The following is a 15,275-nucleotide window of genomic DNA, read 5'->3' on the forward strand; positions in this document are numbered from 1 at the left end:
GGTCTAAACAAACACGAAACTCGTGCAAATTCACGATTATAAAGTCGACAATAGGGTGGTTTCCTATTATTTTTTTATTGCCTTAATCGAAAGATTATTACTCCTGGAGTACGTATTTCACGCTTTTAGATTTTTAAATGACAATATCTATTTTTCGCGATTAAATGAAAAGTGAAAATTTTCAAGCGCGCGAAAACGCGACGCTCAAGTATGAATGCCGGGAAATATCTCCGTACGTCGTATCTCTGGTTCCCCCTCCCGCCCGGTGAGGTGACCTTGAGGCGAGGCTTAGCGCTGATACGTCGCAGGCTGCCAGCGGGTAGCTGAGTACCTTGCTGAAAGGTAGCGCTTGGCTTAAAAAAGGTTTATTAATACCTTATCAAACGAAGAAAACTTTCTGACCTTAGCCAGTTTTAGTAGGTGATTATTAAGACATGTTTCCCTGAGCTCTGTGCCTCATGCATGCATTGGTAACCTCAGACGATGTATAACTCCTATCCTCTCGTGTAGAAACTAGGTCCCTGTGACGTCACGTGGAGTGGAATCGCATGGGCGCCAATCTGGCCTTTTTCAAATGAGGATAAAATTTGACCCTTGCCATTCGTCTAAACCGGTATTTCAAAAACCAAATAATTTGTGTATTATGAATACACTAATGGTGGGTAACGAATCGCAATCAATGCCTTTCGTTTTCTTTGATGAAGGAAACTACCCTATTGACATTGGTCCCGGCGTGCTAAGAAGAAAAATATGTATTCAAGGCTAGACAATCAATCACTGACGCCACATGATTCAAATGAATTGAAATTGCGAGAAAACATGCGATAAAGTTCCCTATCCTATGTCAAATCAGTTTCGATTCTTGCTGCCCGTGTAAAATCGAATAAACTGACGTTTTATTATCCGTCTTCACTACCTGTTTTTTTTAAAGTCGTCGTCACTAAACGTAAATTTCTGTGGTCTCCCTCGATATGTAATCAGTAAATTTGTCAACTTCATGACTTCGACTCATCAAAGAGAAGGATAAGAAATAAACCTCCAACCATATGCTTGGAACGCAATTCCCTGAAGAGAATCAAGAGAAAATAATTCTTACGGCCGTTGGGTAAGGGTGCCAGGTGTTAATTAGGTCTTTTGCAAAGACAACGTAAATTTGTAGTATTCTCTCGTTCTTGGATATACCTGACTTTAGAGCGAGTGAGAGAAGTTTTTAACCAAGCATTTACCGAAAGCATTAATTCATTTACAAATATTCCAGAATTTTAAGTCAAATCTAATTTCCGAACGTGAAAGGTTTTTTCTAACTAAAGCACTTATACAAGAATATCAATGCATATTTATCAAGAGTGAAATTATTCCCCGGAAGAGGCAATCCTCTTCTGAGAGTAAAATATAATTGCGTGAGTTTCTTGACAATAGTGTTCGGTAATTTCCTTGCTCAAGCGTGTTTTCCTTCTTAAATACCGATGTGAACTTTGTAATTGTCCAATATTTAGGAACCTTTTATTCAGGTAAGAACTTGCCGAGTATATTGTCTGTGAAAACAGCGCAATCTGTTTCTCTGACACCTTAGAACGGCCACGGATATTCTCTCTGGGTCTGGAGATTTATTTATTTAAATCGTCAGTAGTTGCATTTGTATTCCATCACGTTGAATGATGATTTTTTGGTATGCAAACGCAGTGGCCGATGCTTAACTAGTAAGCCATTCTATATGACGACAGAGGGGGGGGGGAGGAGAAACCTTCGCTAATTTTTAGTAATTCATTGCGCGGGAACCTAAGTGGAGTAATACTAGTTGCCTGCGATTTTAACAACATCATATTTTGTGGTAAAAGACAGTTGCTCTATTTTCTGTGGTAGCGACATTGACTTCTAAAGATTTTCCCATCAAGTGTACCAGCCTATCTTCAACGGATCGACGGTTTTAAGAATGAAAGTGAAATGAAGTTTTGGCTCTGGATTTTATCAAGCATGAGCTCCACAAATTATATAAATTTATGCCTTCTAAATACCTCTTAACTAATGTATAATATATAAAGTTGCCTTATGTAGCGCAGTAATTACAAAATATCAGTATATTGCACGTTGTTCGAGTTCTCCAGAGAATATTCATTATACTTCAATACCATTTTCGACATCCTACTAAATTGGTGCTGTTCAATTCATTGCGATGCTTTTAGATTTGACTGTATATGGTGCTCTGCGCACGTCATTTGGAAATAATTGCCTCGAAACTACGTTACCGCTCTGCCTCGAGAAAGTTCGTCTTTAGTACAGGTAAATTCCGATGTTGATTTTTAGTCGCTCGCGGGGACAATGAACTCAGAAAGTTTGCGTTCTTGATCTTTTTCCCGAAGACTTAACCTGCTAAAATCTGCCGTATTAAGTAGGAACTCTTGGAATTCGTCCGCAAGCTTTTTATGTATTAAGTTGCAAACCTTGCAACTTAAAGTGATTCAAAGATTTCGGTGATCCAATGGTGTCCGTTCTGTACGATGTGGTAGATTCACAATTCTTGTTAATTTAGCGTTTCCACCTTTAACTTAAATGATGCATCGCTCTTGCTCGGCCGGTCGCATTTTACGTATGTACGTGGCATTTTATTTGTTTTGAACGTACCAAAATCTTACTTAATCTTGCAAAAATCAAACCCATCCTCTCTTACGCATCTCTGGCCTGGCTGCATGCTACTCTATCCGTTCTCAAGAAGATCCAGATACCGAAAACAAAATCATTAGGCGAATTATCGGCACACCGTGATTCGCTGGAAGCAGGAACATTCGGAAAGAACTATAACTTACGCCCATTTTAACGTTGATGACATATGCACATCCTAAATTCTCAAAATCCTTTTCTGCCACCAACAATCCATGATTAAGTGACCTCTGTGACTATTAACCTCGTATAGAACCCTATCAAAGATACCCTAAATGTGACCTCAACCCTACCCACATCCCAAATCCGAATTGAACCCATATGCCATGACTAAGTGGTTCATAGAAACATTGAATTTTAATTGTTTGTGAAACTTATATGAAGAGAAACACCCGGGAGACAGCCAATTGGCTGGGAACTGTAGCATTTAAGATCAAAGAGAGATGCTCGTGGACATGGCGCTTTTATCCACACAATTACTGGGTGTATAGATCATACTCTTGTCAACATCTTTTTCTTTCCTCTTAAATATGACACTTTTACATTTAAGAAAATAATAAAATAAAGGAGGTAAATTTTTCAGCCTTGGATGTAGGCAAATTTTCGCAACGCTCCACTCTTTATGAAGTAAAAATTTCGAGACATTTGCTCCGGTTTTAAACAAGTAACAATCCGCGAAAAGTACCGTTCGAGCGGTTGTGATGCGTCCACGTTACTAACTGGAAGAACTTCGGTGCACGCGCTGCGAATTTATGTCCGGAGGAAATCAAAAACTGCAAGCATGCTCGGAATGAGGACTCACAAGTGGCCCCTTGGGGGATGGGCGGCGTTCCAGGCGACAGATACGGGTTCGAGTACCACTGGACGCGAGGGATGCTAATCCAATCGACTCTCTATCGGAATGGCAAACGTGATTACGGATGTCGCGGCCAAATCGAATTACTCCGACGGCCAGTTGGGCGCAGGCTATGAGGCGCGGCGGAGCAGCTCCCGCCCTCAAGCCGGTCGGTGAGTCGCAAACGGCAGTACTTTGCCTGGTCACGTTTTTTCCAGTTTTAAACGACGTATCATCAGATTTTTTAATGGCGACTTTTCGCAGGGCCGTGTGGCAAGGATTAATATGTCGCTAATCGCAAGCGGTGCGAAATAGTATGGTGGCCTCAAAGAGCCATATCGTATTATGATGAAAACGCAGCGGCGGACGAATGATGTTCGTTCCCGACGAGGTGAGTGCAGTGGCCGGAGTCGCGCGGTCGAGTCGCGCGTCGAGCGATAGTCGAGTCGGACGGTAGTCGAGTGTGGTGTTGTTCGAGTCGAGCGGTCATCGAATTGGGCGGTGGTCGACTCGTGTGCCGGTCGAGAGAAGAAGACCTATGCGCCGTCCACCCCGAAAAGTATTCGAGATTTCGTTTCTGTGACCATGACATCTCAGATTCGACGAATCTCAATCAGTGGCTAAATGGAAGTTAAAATGGCATTCTCTCGATTTTGTAAGTTCTAACATCAAAACTACTTCATTTTCATGTGTCGAAAGTGTTCGTGGGACCATATGGTGTAGGTAGAGAAAAAGATTTTCTTTGTCAAATTGTTTTTTCAACGAAAAATTCTCAAATTTGAAGAAAAATAGATAAGCGTAGAAATGTAAGTCCTTACAGGTTGTAAAGGATTTCTGATTCTGAGGGCTTGGTTATCGGCTGCCAGTGGCGCAGCGAGGGTGGGGGGTTTGGGGGATAAACCCCCCCCCCCCCCCCGAAGCTCATAGCAATTTTTAACTTAAATCTATTTTACTTAATTGGATTAATATTGCTTTTAGAATGGTGTGAGGATTAATAAAATATTCCTCAGATGGCCGTCAAAATTACCATTTTGAACCGTTTCTCTTCATTTTTTCCGGCGGAGGGCCTTCTCACCTCCCGCTTACCCTGGCGGGTATGCAATACCCCAAGCACCCCAGTATTAGTTGCGCCTGAAACCCCCCCTAGCCTTAATTCATAGCTGCGCCCCTGTCGGCTGCGACCAGTTTTTGACACCCATCATGATTACTAATTGGTAAATATTTATTAGTAAATGTTTATTTGTGTGAAAAAGGAAAACCTAGATTCAATGTATCGACGTATTGTTAACTCCGGCTTGAACGGTTTACCTGTCGTCCTAAGCGATGAAATGTTTCCCCGTTAATCGCATGAGAACGTTGCATGTCAGTATTATTTGGCTAAATAGATTTATCTGGTGATTATCCAATTCGGAGCATTTGCATTAAAAATAGTTGTAAGTTTCGGAAAAAAGGATGAACTCAAATTATAAGTTTTTTTTACCAATGATGGCTAAGTTTGAAGATAGTAAGACAAGCATGGAAGGGTGTAAGGTAACTCAATCTGAGTGGACGCTATTTTGGAAAACCGGGGAAGACAGAAAACTTCCTCGTGTCTGGAAAGTCATGTGATGTCAGCGTAAATGAGGAAACATGTGGAAAAACATGTTTGTTGTAAAATTCAAGTGTCGATTATTTCTTTTCCTCCTTTTCATGGACATGTGTTCGATAGTTGAAGATCCCATTCCCATCGTGTAATTGAGGCGGTGCGATGAAACTGCTAACATATATTTTGATCTCTTGATTTTGCTAGTTAGTTTCTAGTTCAATGTTTAATTGTACGTGGTCATATTTTTACCTCATCTAAATACGAGTGTTATGTATGAAATATAGTATCAAACAGTATGAAAGCTGTGAAAATAATCAGGAGAGTTTGGAAAGGTGAGGTATTATCAGTTTGAAGTTGGATTGGTAGCCCGTCAAGGACCAGTTAACATATATCCTCTGGTATCCTTAATTAAATGAACGAAAATTTTCTGATTATGAATGCTCATTGAGAATAAATTCGAAGCTGTAATTTTTCATGTTCTCTTTATTTAAGACTGGTATGGTTAAAATCGCGTGTTTTTTATATTTAAATAAATAGGCGATTTAAATAGTAATTGCAGTTATGTTGTTAAAATTTATCAACTTTGTATTTTAGTGACTAAGAATTTTTAATCTGTTATAGACAAGGATTTAAACCCAAATGGTGGCAATCCCACTGTCAAGCATCTAAATGGGTAGCAAGAGAGCTATTATTTGGATCATATCGGAAGTTTTGAAATATATATTGAGTTTTCCTCGCACCTTAATATTTCATAGATTTGTTGAAGATTTTCTCTTATTCCTGTTAGCTTGGAAATTTTTTAAAATGAAATCCATGTTGTCGGTATCTATTTCTTAATATTACTTAAGTAAGTAAATTATTATACCATCTCTCTGGAGTCAAATTTGCTAATGCACAAGAATATACAGTTTCTATTGACTTTTAAACATAGTAAACTAGCCCTAGCATTTTTGTATGTACTTAATTGTAGTAAAAGTTAAGTTTACTCGTTTAAAAATTCAAGGAGGCCATAATTTTTTTCAATTGAATGTGTTATGAGGGCGAAAATCTTCATTTCTTCAATACTACTTCAGTATGTCTGGAAATTAAAGCAAGTTCAATGTACACTTAGGAATGTATACTTAACATGTAGGTACCATTTTAATATAAAGGTATAACATTTGCGGAATAACTCATTTACTAAACATAACTTCTCCCCGGAAGGAAATAAATATCATTTGGAAATGAATCAAAAATTGTTATCCTGCAATCACTCATAGTAATACATATTGAAATAAAATGAAGTAATTTAAGTCTTTTAAATATTTTAAAATTGTTACTAAGTATGAATTTAATTTATTTTCTCTTCGGCCACTACGATTATTAGAATGTTCATTGGAAAAAACAGGATGAAAATAATCCATATCGTCATAGTCATTAAATCAGACCCTTGGCGTGATTTCAGATTTTGCCGTCTTAACCTCGTTCTCATACGCAGTAGTTGACAATCGCTTTTCTGTATTTTAATTCTGAACGGTAGCTTCCTTTGAAATTTCAGCTCTCCTAGAAGTCGTCAATAATATATGACCATCTGTCCGTCTGTCACGCAAGAGGTTATGAAGATGAAAGCTAAAATTTGAGCCATAATAATTTGGCAAGCGTTCACGTTCGCCGTTCAGTTCGCATTTTCTAATCAGTTTCTTTCATTTGACAGGTGTGGTCCACGAAAACCCTCGCATTGGCTCGGATGGAGAATCTGAAGAGGCCTCTGGAGCTTCCGATGATGTCACGTCTCCCGTGAAGCTGAGACCAAAAAACCGACGCTTCAGTGAGGTAAGTGATACATCTACATGATAGTCTGCGAGCCACCACTAAGGAGTTGAGTAGGATGTGAGTATTAACCCTAGATTACTAAACCTGGCTCAGAGTAACGTGCTCACTTCGTCATTTGGACGGCGCTATTTTTTAAACTTCCAATCAGATTGATTTAGTGTTTTAAACCAATCAACTTAAAGTTTTATTAAATTTAATGTATATATTTAAGTTTAACTCAAATTTATTTAATTGAAAATATTTTAATAATCCTTTTTACGATGATTTATGAGAGAAAGTCTTTATATAAGGTGCTGGGGAAAATATTTAAATACCATAAAATACGTAATATTTTATTACGAAGTGCATTTTCCGAAATTTTGGAATTTTAATATGGCGTAAAAATTACGAAGGTTGAGTGATCCAGGGTTAACATGCGCTGATTTGTGTGTTTCTTAATTATATCTCATGCCTCAGTCGCACATGCACGTATGTGGTAGGAGTTAACTCTCACCATCATTTATACTGCTACATTTAAGTCTCAATGGCTGCAAAGGTAGTTTGACTCAGAACTACATTTATTCCAAACTAAGGGCTAACGGCGACAAAAAACACCTACATATTAGTTCCTCCGGTAGTATTAGGACAAGAGTTTAGTATCAACTATGTTACTTATCTGCCTAGCGTCTGTCTTATTTCCTGGTTGACCTTACTATGATCGTGGTTTTGGCCTTTAATCGCTCGTAAGAAAAATGAACTCTTGATAATGCCCTGAAAAAAGCCATTGCAAAGTGGCGAATAGAAATTAAGTTTGAACCCAATCTTTTGGACCGATGACACATGGTACAGTTTCATATCAACGCAGTATATTATGAACATTTCCGAAGATATGTAGCAAAAATGATTATCACTTCGAAGAGTCAGCAACACACTCAATTTCCTCAAACTCCGTGTAACATTAACTCAAACTAAACCAAGTTAAATTATTTCCTGACTGCCTGCCCTTACCCCAAAGGGTATAATAATAAAATTGATTGACCTAATAATTTATAGGAGAAATATTACCCGATTAAGGTTGATTTTTTTCATTATACACAACGCTGAACGGCAAAAAATGGAAAAAAATATTCACGTGCCACGCGCACGGGATCAACTTATACTCCGCTCTGCAGCATTTATTTATCGCTGATATATGACCGCTGTGTATCCGTAAGTGTGTAGAAAAAAACTTCTTGTGACCTTACACCCCAGCAGAAAGGTTTGCGCCGAGATAATTAATAGGTAGTGTAGTAGTATTTGAGTTATTTTTTCCCGTTGAGCGAGTAAGGAGTTGTGCCCACCTGGCAGGATGTCCAACCACAGAAGTTGTATGACGTGACGTAACAAATGGTAATGAGAAAATTACGCGAAGGACGCGTCGGACACAACAGAAAGTAGCACTACTGGGTTTGTAAGCATTACTTGCACCTACGTACTAACTTTGTTCGCAACCCGTGCAGCCGTATGGAAACGCATAGCGGACAGACAAACAGACATCCTCTTTTATATGTAGGTAGATGATAAGATTAAAACTCTTCGCTCCGCACTACTTTGGGAATAAAAACTATTTAAGACACTTGCAAAGATCAAATGCTGATTAGAGTGGATCCTAAGTATACAGTATTTACCTTTAATTGGACAAAAACTCCAATATATCTAGAATTATATTTATTTTTCCGTGTTCAACACTTGGTTGATTGTGGACCATCACTCTAACTCTATACAGGGTGTCCCATTTATCTTGACCACCCGAAATAACTTTTTGTCCAGATGCAAATTCAAAAATGTGTCAAGCAAATGTTCATTAGCCGTCAGGGGGACATTAATCAGCATGATTGCCTTCCTTGTAGCTTTGTTATTGACAAAGATATGAACAGCGGTATGTCTTTTTTAAATGGCACCCTATATTTTTTATTGATTTAATGAACATTTACTTGAGACATTTTTGAATTTGCATCTGGACAAAAAGTTATTTCGGGTGGTCAAGATAAATGGGACACCCTGTATGTCTGAACCGCATTTAAGAAGCTGACAGGGGCAGTGTTCAATACCATGAATGCAATTTATCAATAAAAATGTTTCACATAGCAGATTCCGTCTGTTATTTGTTCGCCCACTGTATGAAAGAAAACTAGAAAGAGATAGGAAATTAAAATTGACACGTCAGGACCATGGGATCGTGTGATTTCACTCTAAACTATAATGAAAAAAATAGGGTCCAGGCAAAGTATAATCGGAAGCTGATCGAACGGTCCTGCGTTAAAATCCCGGCTGAAGCCTTCCGACACCCCAAATCAAAATCTTCGAAGGGCAAGGTGGCCCGGGAACTAGCTCCTTACTCAGATTCGTGAATTTCGCACGCCCGTGGGTAAGTCCGAATGAGCTCTAAGGGGCGGGGGAGAGAGGGGAACATCGGCGGGGGAGAGAGGGGAACGGGGGCACGTGGCCCTTCCAGAATCTTTAAAAAAATTTGAGCGTTTGAGAGACAAGAGACGAGAATTAAAGAAAAGATTTTTGAAGTGAAAACTTCTTTAGCGGCGTTACGCACTTTTGCGGGATGGGGAAAAAGCGCGTAACGCCGTAAGAAGAATTCGCGTGAGAGTTACCGACCCGACACCGCGATCGCTACAGCGAGATCTGCATTTGTCTCTTAAAATTCTTCTCTTAGTATCACATCCTCGGTAGTATAGTGGTCAGTCAGTGGCCTGTCACGCGGGAGACCGGGGTTCGATTCCCCGGCGGGGAGGATTTTTTTCCTCAATCTCGTACAATTTAAAAAATTTTTCAATGGATATTTCAACTACGCAGGCTGACTAGGTATAGTAAATAAACTTTGTTAATTTATTGTTAATATATACACTGTTAAAGTCTTTTTGTTTTAAAAATATTAAAATTAAAAATAAAAATCTATAGTGTATATTGTATAAGTTCATTAAATATAAAGAGCTCGTGCATGAACGTGCAGAAGAGTGTACACGCTCTAAAAATACAGGTCAGTACAATGTAAGGCAGTTTCTTTTATGTGCATAGTGAACGATTATAGGTTTAAAGCATATTAAATAAAAGAAATAAAAGCATACTATATTTTAATATATAAATGATGTTACTTTCTATTCATACACATTGTATTTTTAATATATATTTAATAATAAACAGTTTGCTGAAAAAAATAATTTCAATTTTTGTTGAAAAATGAGTATTACTGGAAAAATTAGTTCTTTAATAATATTAAATCTATATAAAAAATAAATGGATAATAATTATTTCAGTTTTCACTTCTGTCGGCCAGTCGCATGACTGCCCCGTTTTTTTATACGGCTATCATTACGTTCGTTTTGTTTTGTATACTAGGGAGCCTTAATCATTTACAATTAGTTTAATATTATATAATACTTTTGCATGAAATTTAAGAATATTTCGCATTTTATTCGTTGCATGTTTTTTTAACATCAAATATAAGGAGACCGTGTGCCTGTCAGGCCCTTGTGCCTCCCCCTCCCCGATAAAAAATTCTGGATCCGGCCTTGGCTCTAACCTCACCTATCCAGCACAACCTTCGGGTTGAATCACCGAGTTAGGTAAAGGTTGGGGTGTGGCTGCAGCCATTAACTTCCCCGTCAGGAAATGGGACAGGAAGTGGGAAAGAGGGCGTTCAAGTGAGATGGTTGATAGGGAGAGAGAGGTGGGAGACATTGAGCATAGTTTAATAGACCTTTCGCGGATACCCTTCCGCGATGTTTTCAATGATGCTCCCAATATTTCTCTCAATTGCCTCTGCTCCGAGCGGTATCCTGTGCCCTCTTCCTCAGTCACGCCCAGCCCTGCGTTCGGCAAATGACTGGAAACACGAATATTACAAAAGAGGATCGCCAACTAGTCCTATAAATGTGTTTTCGCGCACCACGCATTTGAATGGGTTTACAAAAGTCGTCACTCACGTCGCTGACGGACAAATTGATCCGAGTTTTACAATAGGGCAATGAGGTATAATTAGTGGTATCAACCGAAAGTTATACATATGATGATGTGATCTATCAAATAGGGTAGTTTTCTTCATCGAAGAAAATGAAAGGCATTGATTGCGATTCGTTACCCACCATAAGTGTATTCATATTATACAAATTATTTGGTTTTTGAAATCCCAGTTTAGACGAATGGCAGCGGTCAATTTTAGGGGCATTTGAAAAAGGCCAGATTGTCGCCCATGCGATGCCACTCCACGTGACGTCACAGGGACCTAGTTTCTATACGAGTAGATAGGAGTATTTTTTACATCATCTGAGATTACCAATGCATACATGAGCCACAGAGCTCAGGGAAACATCTCTTAATAATCACCTACTAAAACTGGCTAAGGTCGGAATGTTTTCTTCGTTTGATAAGGTATTAATAATCCTTATTAAAGCCAAGCGCTACCTGCTAGCAGGGTACCCTACTACCTGCTATCGTATCGGCGTTCATAGCCTCGCACCGAGGTGGCCTCACATGGCGGCAGCTGGAATAAGAAAGATGTCACACGGGCTTTTCCCAGTATTCATACTTAGCCGTCGCGTTTTCACGCGCTTGAAAATTTTCACTTTCCATTTATCGCGAAATCTTTCCATTTCACTTACTTTTAATCGCGAAAAATAGATATCATCATTTAAAAATCTAAAAGCGTGAAATACGTACTCCAGGAGTAATGATCTTTCGATTTAGGCAATAAGAAAATAACAGGAAACCACCATATTCATTACTTTTCAATGCTATTTCTCGCAATGATAAATATTATTCTGCAAAATATTGGTAAAAAGTGGATCTCGTTTCGCTCATAACCGCGCTGCGGACATTTTTGAAAACCGATGAAAATGCGACCGAAGTGGCAACAGAAATAAGTCTTAATGGGATGGAATGGGACCTCCTCTGTGCATTCCCCTCAGTTAAAATCATGGACGGATTTAGAGGGAGACACGGAGGCACGTGCGCTTAATTGGGGTTATAAAAGTCGTCACTCGCATCGCTGACGGTCAGAGCGATCCAATTTTCGTGGAGAAATAAATCATCAATAGGGCTGTTTAGTGTTTACCGAAATTCATATTCGTGATCAAGAGAACTACGAAGAGGAGTTCCAATTCTATCCCAAAGAGGGCTGATTTCTGTTGCCACTTCGGTCACATTTTGATTGACTTTCAAAAATGTCCGCGGCGCGTTGTTATTTATTTATTTATTTGAGTGCAATGCGATCCAATTTTTCCAATATTTTGCATAATATATTGTTTGTAATTGCGGGGAATAGCATTGAATATTATGCATTTTATACATCAAAACAACATGTATATAAATTTCGGTTAAAACCGTTAATTATACCTTATTTCCTCGTGAAACTCGGATAAATTTTTCCGTCAGCGACTTATATAAACCCAATCAAATGCGCGGCGGCTGACAGCACATTTAAAGGCGAATTTTAGGATTCTCTATTGTAATGTTCCTGTTCATGATGATATGATGTATTGGTTCATATGTTTTCCATTATATTCCTCGCGAGCTCGCAGTATTTGCAATACGCTATTTGATTATATTCGCCATGCGTTCATCGCCGCGCTTGTGAAATATTTGAAAATTGAGTGAAATGTACCACCTTGTCTTGAAGATAGTAGTCCAGGTGATAAATCGGATATATATCTCCCTCTTGCTACCTAGTTTTAAGACAAAATGCTAGATTTTATCGATAGTTGGTCAAAGGGATGATCGAAGCAACTACGAACAAAGCGGTAGCTGAATAATTTTATTACTTTCGGCAGATTTTGGAAATTGAGAACGTGTATTTGTTAAAAATATTTAAAGTTTTTAATTGAAGAAAACTAATTTCTGTACCCGTTAACCTTTTAACAATCATTATTTCATGGAAGTGTGACATTTCTTTGAAAGTAAACCGTATATTTTTTAAGAAAGCGAAATAGAGTTGATGCCATGAATGATGATAGATGTTCAGGTTAAAAAACGTCAAGATTCACGATATCCTAAATCTCATGTGCGAGATGGGAAGCAATCGATATTGACACCAGCTTTAAAATTTGTTTGACCAGCGTCGCCCACATGAAAAGCAGTAGAGAAAACGGTGCGTGTTTCTCACCATGAAAGTAATTGATCAGTACTGGAAAATTGAAATGAAGTTTCAATGGGGAGCCCGCAATGCAAATTTTATTCTTAATACCAGTTACTCCAAACTGGTACTAAATAATATGGCGAAACTTTCCCGAACATTATTTCATTTCTATTTAAAATAATTGCTCTTCGACACTGTACATACATACAATCTTCCTTCACCTCATGGAGTACGGATTCCCTCTTAGATTCTTTAGCTAACTTGGAACATAAACAATTTCTTTGATGGCCGTCATCATTACGAAAATCTTTTACACTTATTTTTGGTCAGATTTTTTGTCATTTCTGGATAAAGTTAAAGGAACTATTTCAGGTTTCAAACTTGCTGTTCATTCATTAATGACGGCTTTTTCAGTTTTTTAAACTTAATATCTTACCTTTTAGAGCAGTGGGATAAATGTTTACGTATCATCCAGTCACTGATTCCTTATCGAAAAATTAATTTTTTATCCTTACATGTGTAGGGATGAATTAATTACGGATTGTTTGCGTGTATTTATTGAAATCGGAGAAATGATGAGGTGGTAACTAGTAGAAAAGAATCGTAAGAAAGTTTTCCGCTTATTTAGCGCTTGTCTACGTAGTATCTGCTGCACTTTTCCGCCGATTATTTTCGCTTCATAGGCTCGCCGCCGTAGAAAATGCGCTCGTTCACAAAGTTATTTTTTTGCCGATTGTGATAGAATTTAAAAAATAAAGAGACCTGTAATTTTCCGTAGTATATCCGTTGGTTTCTTCTCGAGGTATTCGCGTTGAAAAATCGACGGATTTAGCCGTTTTACAGATGTATTGACGACGTCACGAGCTGATGCAAAGCGGGTCGTCGCTTCTCAAATACTCCACGACCTTGTGCTTGAGTCTCGCGTACAAGGGGAATACATAGAAGAGGCCCAATTTCATGCTCTAAATGGCGGACTTCTGTTTCCACTGCGGTCGTATTTTAATCGGTTTTCAAAAATGTCCGTGGCGCGGTGATGAGTGCAATGCGATCCACCTTTTCCCTATAATCGGCAATATAATGTTTGTCACTGCGAGGAGTAGCGTTGAAAAGCAATGAATTTGATAGATTACGTCATCTTGTATATTAATTTCGGTTAATACCCGTAATTATACCTTATTTCCCCGTGAAACTCGGATCAATATGTCCGTCAGCGACACGAGTGGCGACTTTTGTAAACCCATTTAAATGCGCGGTGTGTGGCAACACATTTAGAGGCCTACTTGAGGATACTATTTTGTAATATTCGTGTTCGCGTAGTTCGTTGTTGTTCACAACCTTGTGAGCGATTCTTCGCCACAGTGAAAGGTTCTCCCTGAACGAGAAAACAAACCAGAACTCCAATGACGTCAGTCACTCATGAAAATTAGGCGGTAACTTCCGCGTTTTATCATTTGAAACATAGGAGAGAATGGCCGAATGAGTGACATTTTTTTTCCGAAACTTATCTTTCCCTTCCATCTAACTTCCATTTGCCAAATTCTTTGAATGACTCGCGATTTCGGGTCTGTGTGAACGACCCCTTTAGAGATTATAGCCTCAGGATAGATATGCAATTTTATCAGTGGCAAATAGATATTATATCTTGGGGTGGGCAAGGTCAGTGTAAGGTCAGGCTAAGCAATTTTTAATGAAAACTCTCCATTATATTCTGTATTTAAACAAACCTACTATAATGCAAATAACGAAAGTACTATGGTATTAAGAGATAGCAAGTATTTCAATGTAGTCAAGCAGCTAAGAGTAGGCAGCTTAAATGCCATGATAGCCATTGCTCATATCCTGGAGGTTGTATTGTACTTGGGGACACTACATTGATTCATTAAAACATTTATACTTTTACTTAAACATTTTATACACTTACGGTGCAATATTTTCTCTTGATTTTCCATATTTCGGGGGTGGGGGTCAGGGAATTGCATAACTTCATTTAATTTTAAATTCATATTTGCTCAAATTATTTGCTAAAAATGATATATTCCAAGCACTAAACATAATAGCACAAAGTACATAATTATATTTTGCTATTTTTCTTTATTATGCATCAGCCTAGTTTATTGAGCAATCTCAGCTTTGAATTCAGCTCAATAAAAAAATGGTCACTTCCCAAATTTGCATTTGGACGGTTGATCTTCCTCTTGCACAGCTTCCCAGAATGCAAATTTCAATATCACAGTTTCCAAATTGATACACTGTTTCACCGAACACAGTATGCCAGCTTCACT

The 15,275-nt window shown here is 38.5% G+C and overlaps 1 protein-coding gene across 4 annotated transcripts in view; it reads left to right on the plus strand.

Moving 5' to 3' along the window:
- LOC124170879 (cyclin-dependent kinase 17-like) overlaps positions 1-15,275 on the plus strand; it is a 53,703-nt gene that overhangs the window by 14,381 nt on the left and 24,047 nt on the right. For 2 of the 4 annotated variants that reach the window (XM_046549896.1, XM_046549898.1), the window contains exon 2: positions 6,772-6,890. In XM_046549896.1, the coding sequence (XP_046405852.1) occupies positions 6,772-6,890 (119 nt within the window). Of the gene's footprint in view, positions 1-3,645; positions 3,667-3,700; positions 4,149-6,771; positions 6,891-15,275 lie in introns of those variants that run through there. The other 2 variants (XM_046549900.1, XM_046549899.1) reach the window with 2 other exon arrangements.

This window comes from Ischnura elegans, chromosome X, assembly GCF_921293095.1.
Source record: "Ischnura elegans chromosome X, ioIscEleg1.1, whole genome shotgun sequence".
NCBI lineage: Eukaryota > Metazoa > Arthropoda > Insecta > Odonata > Coenagrionidae > Ischnura > Ischnura elegans.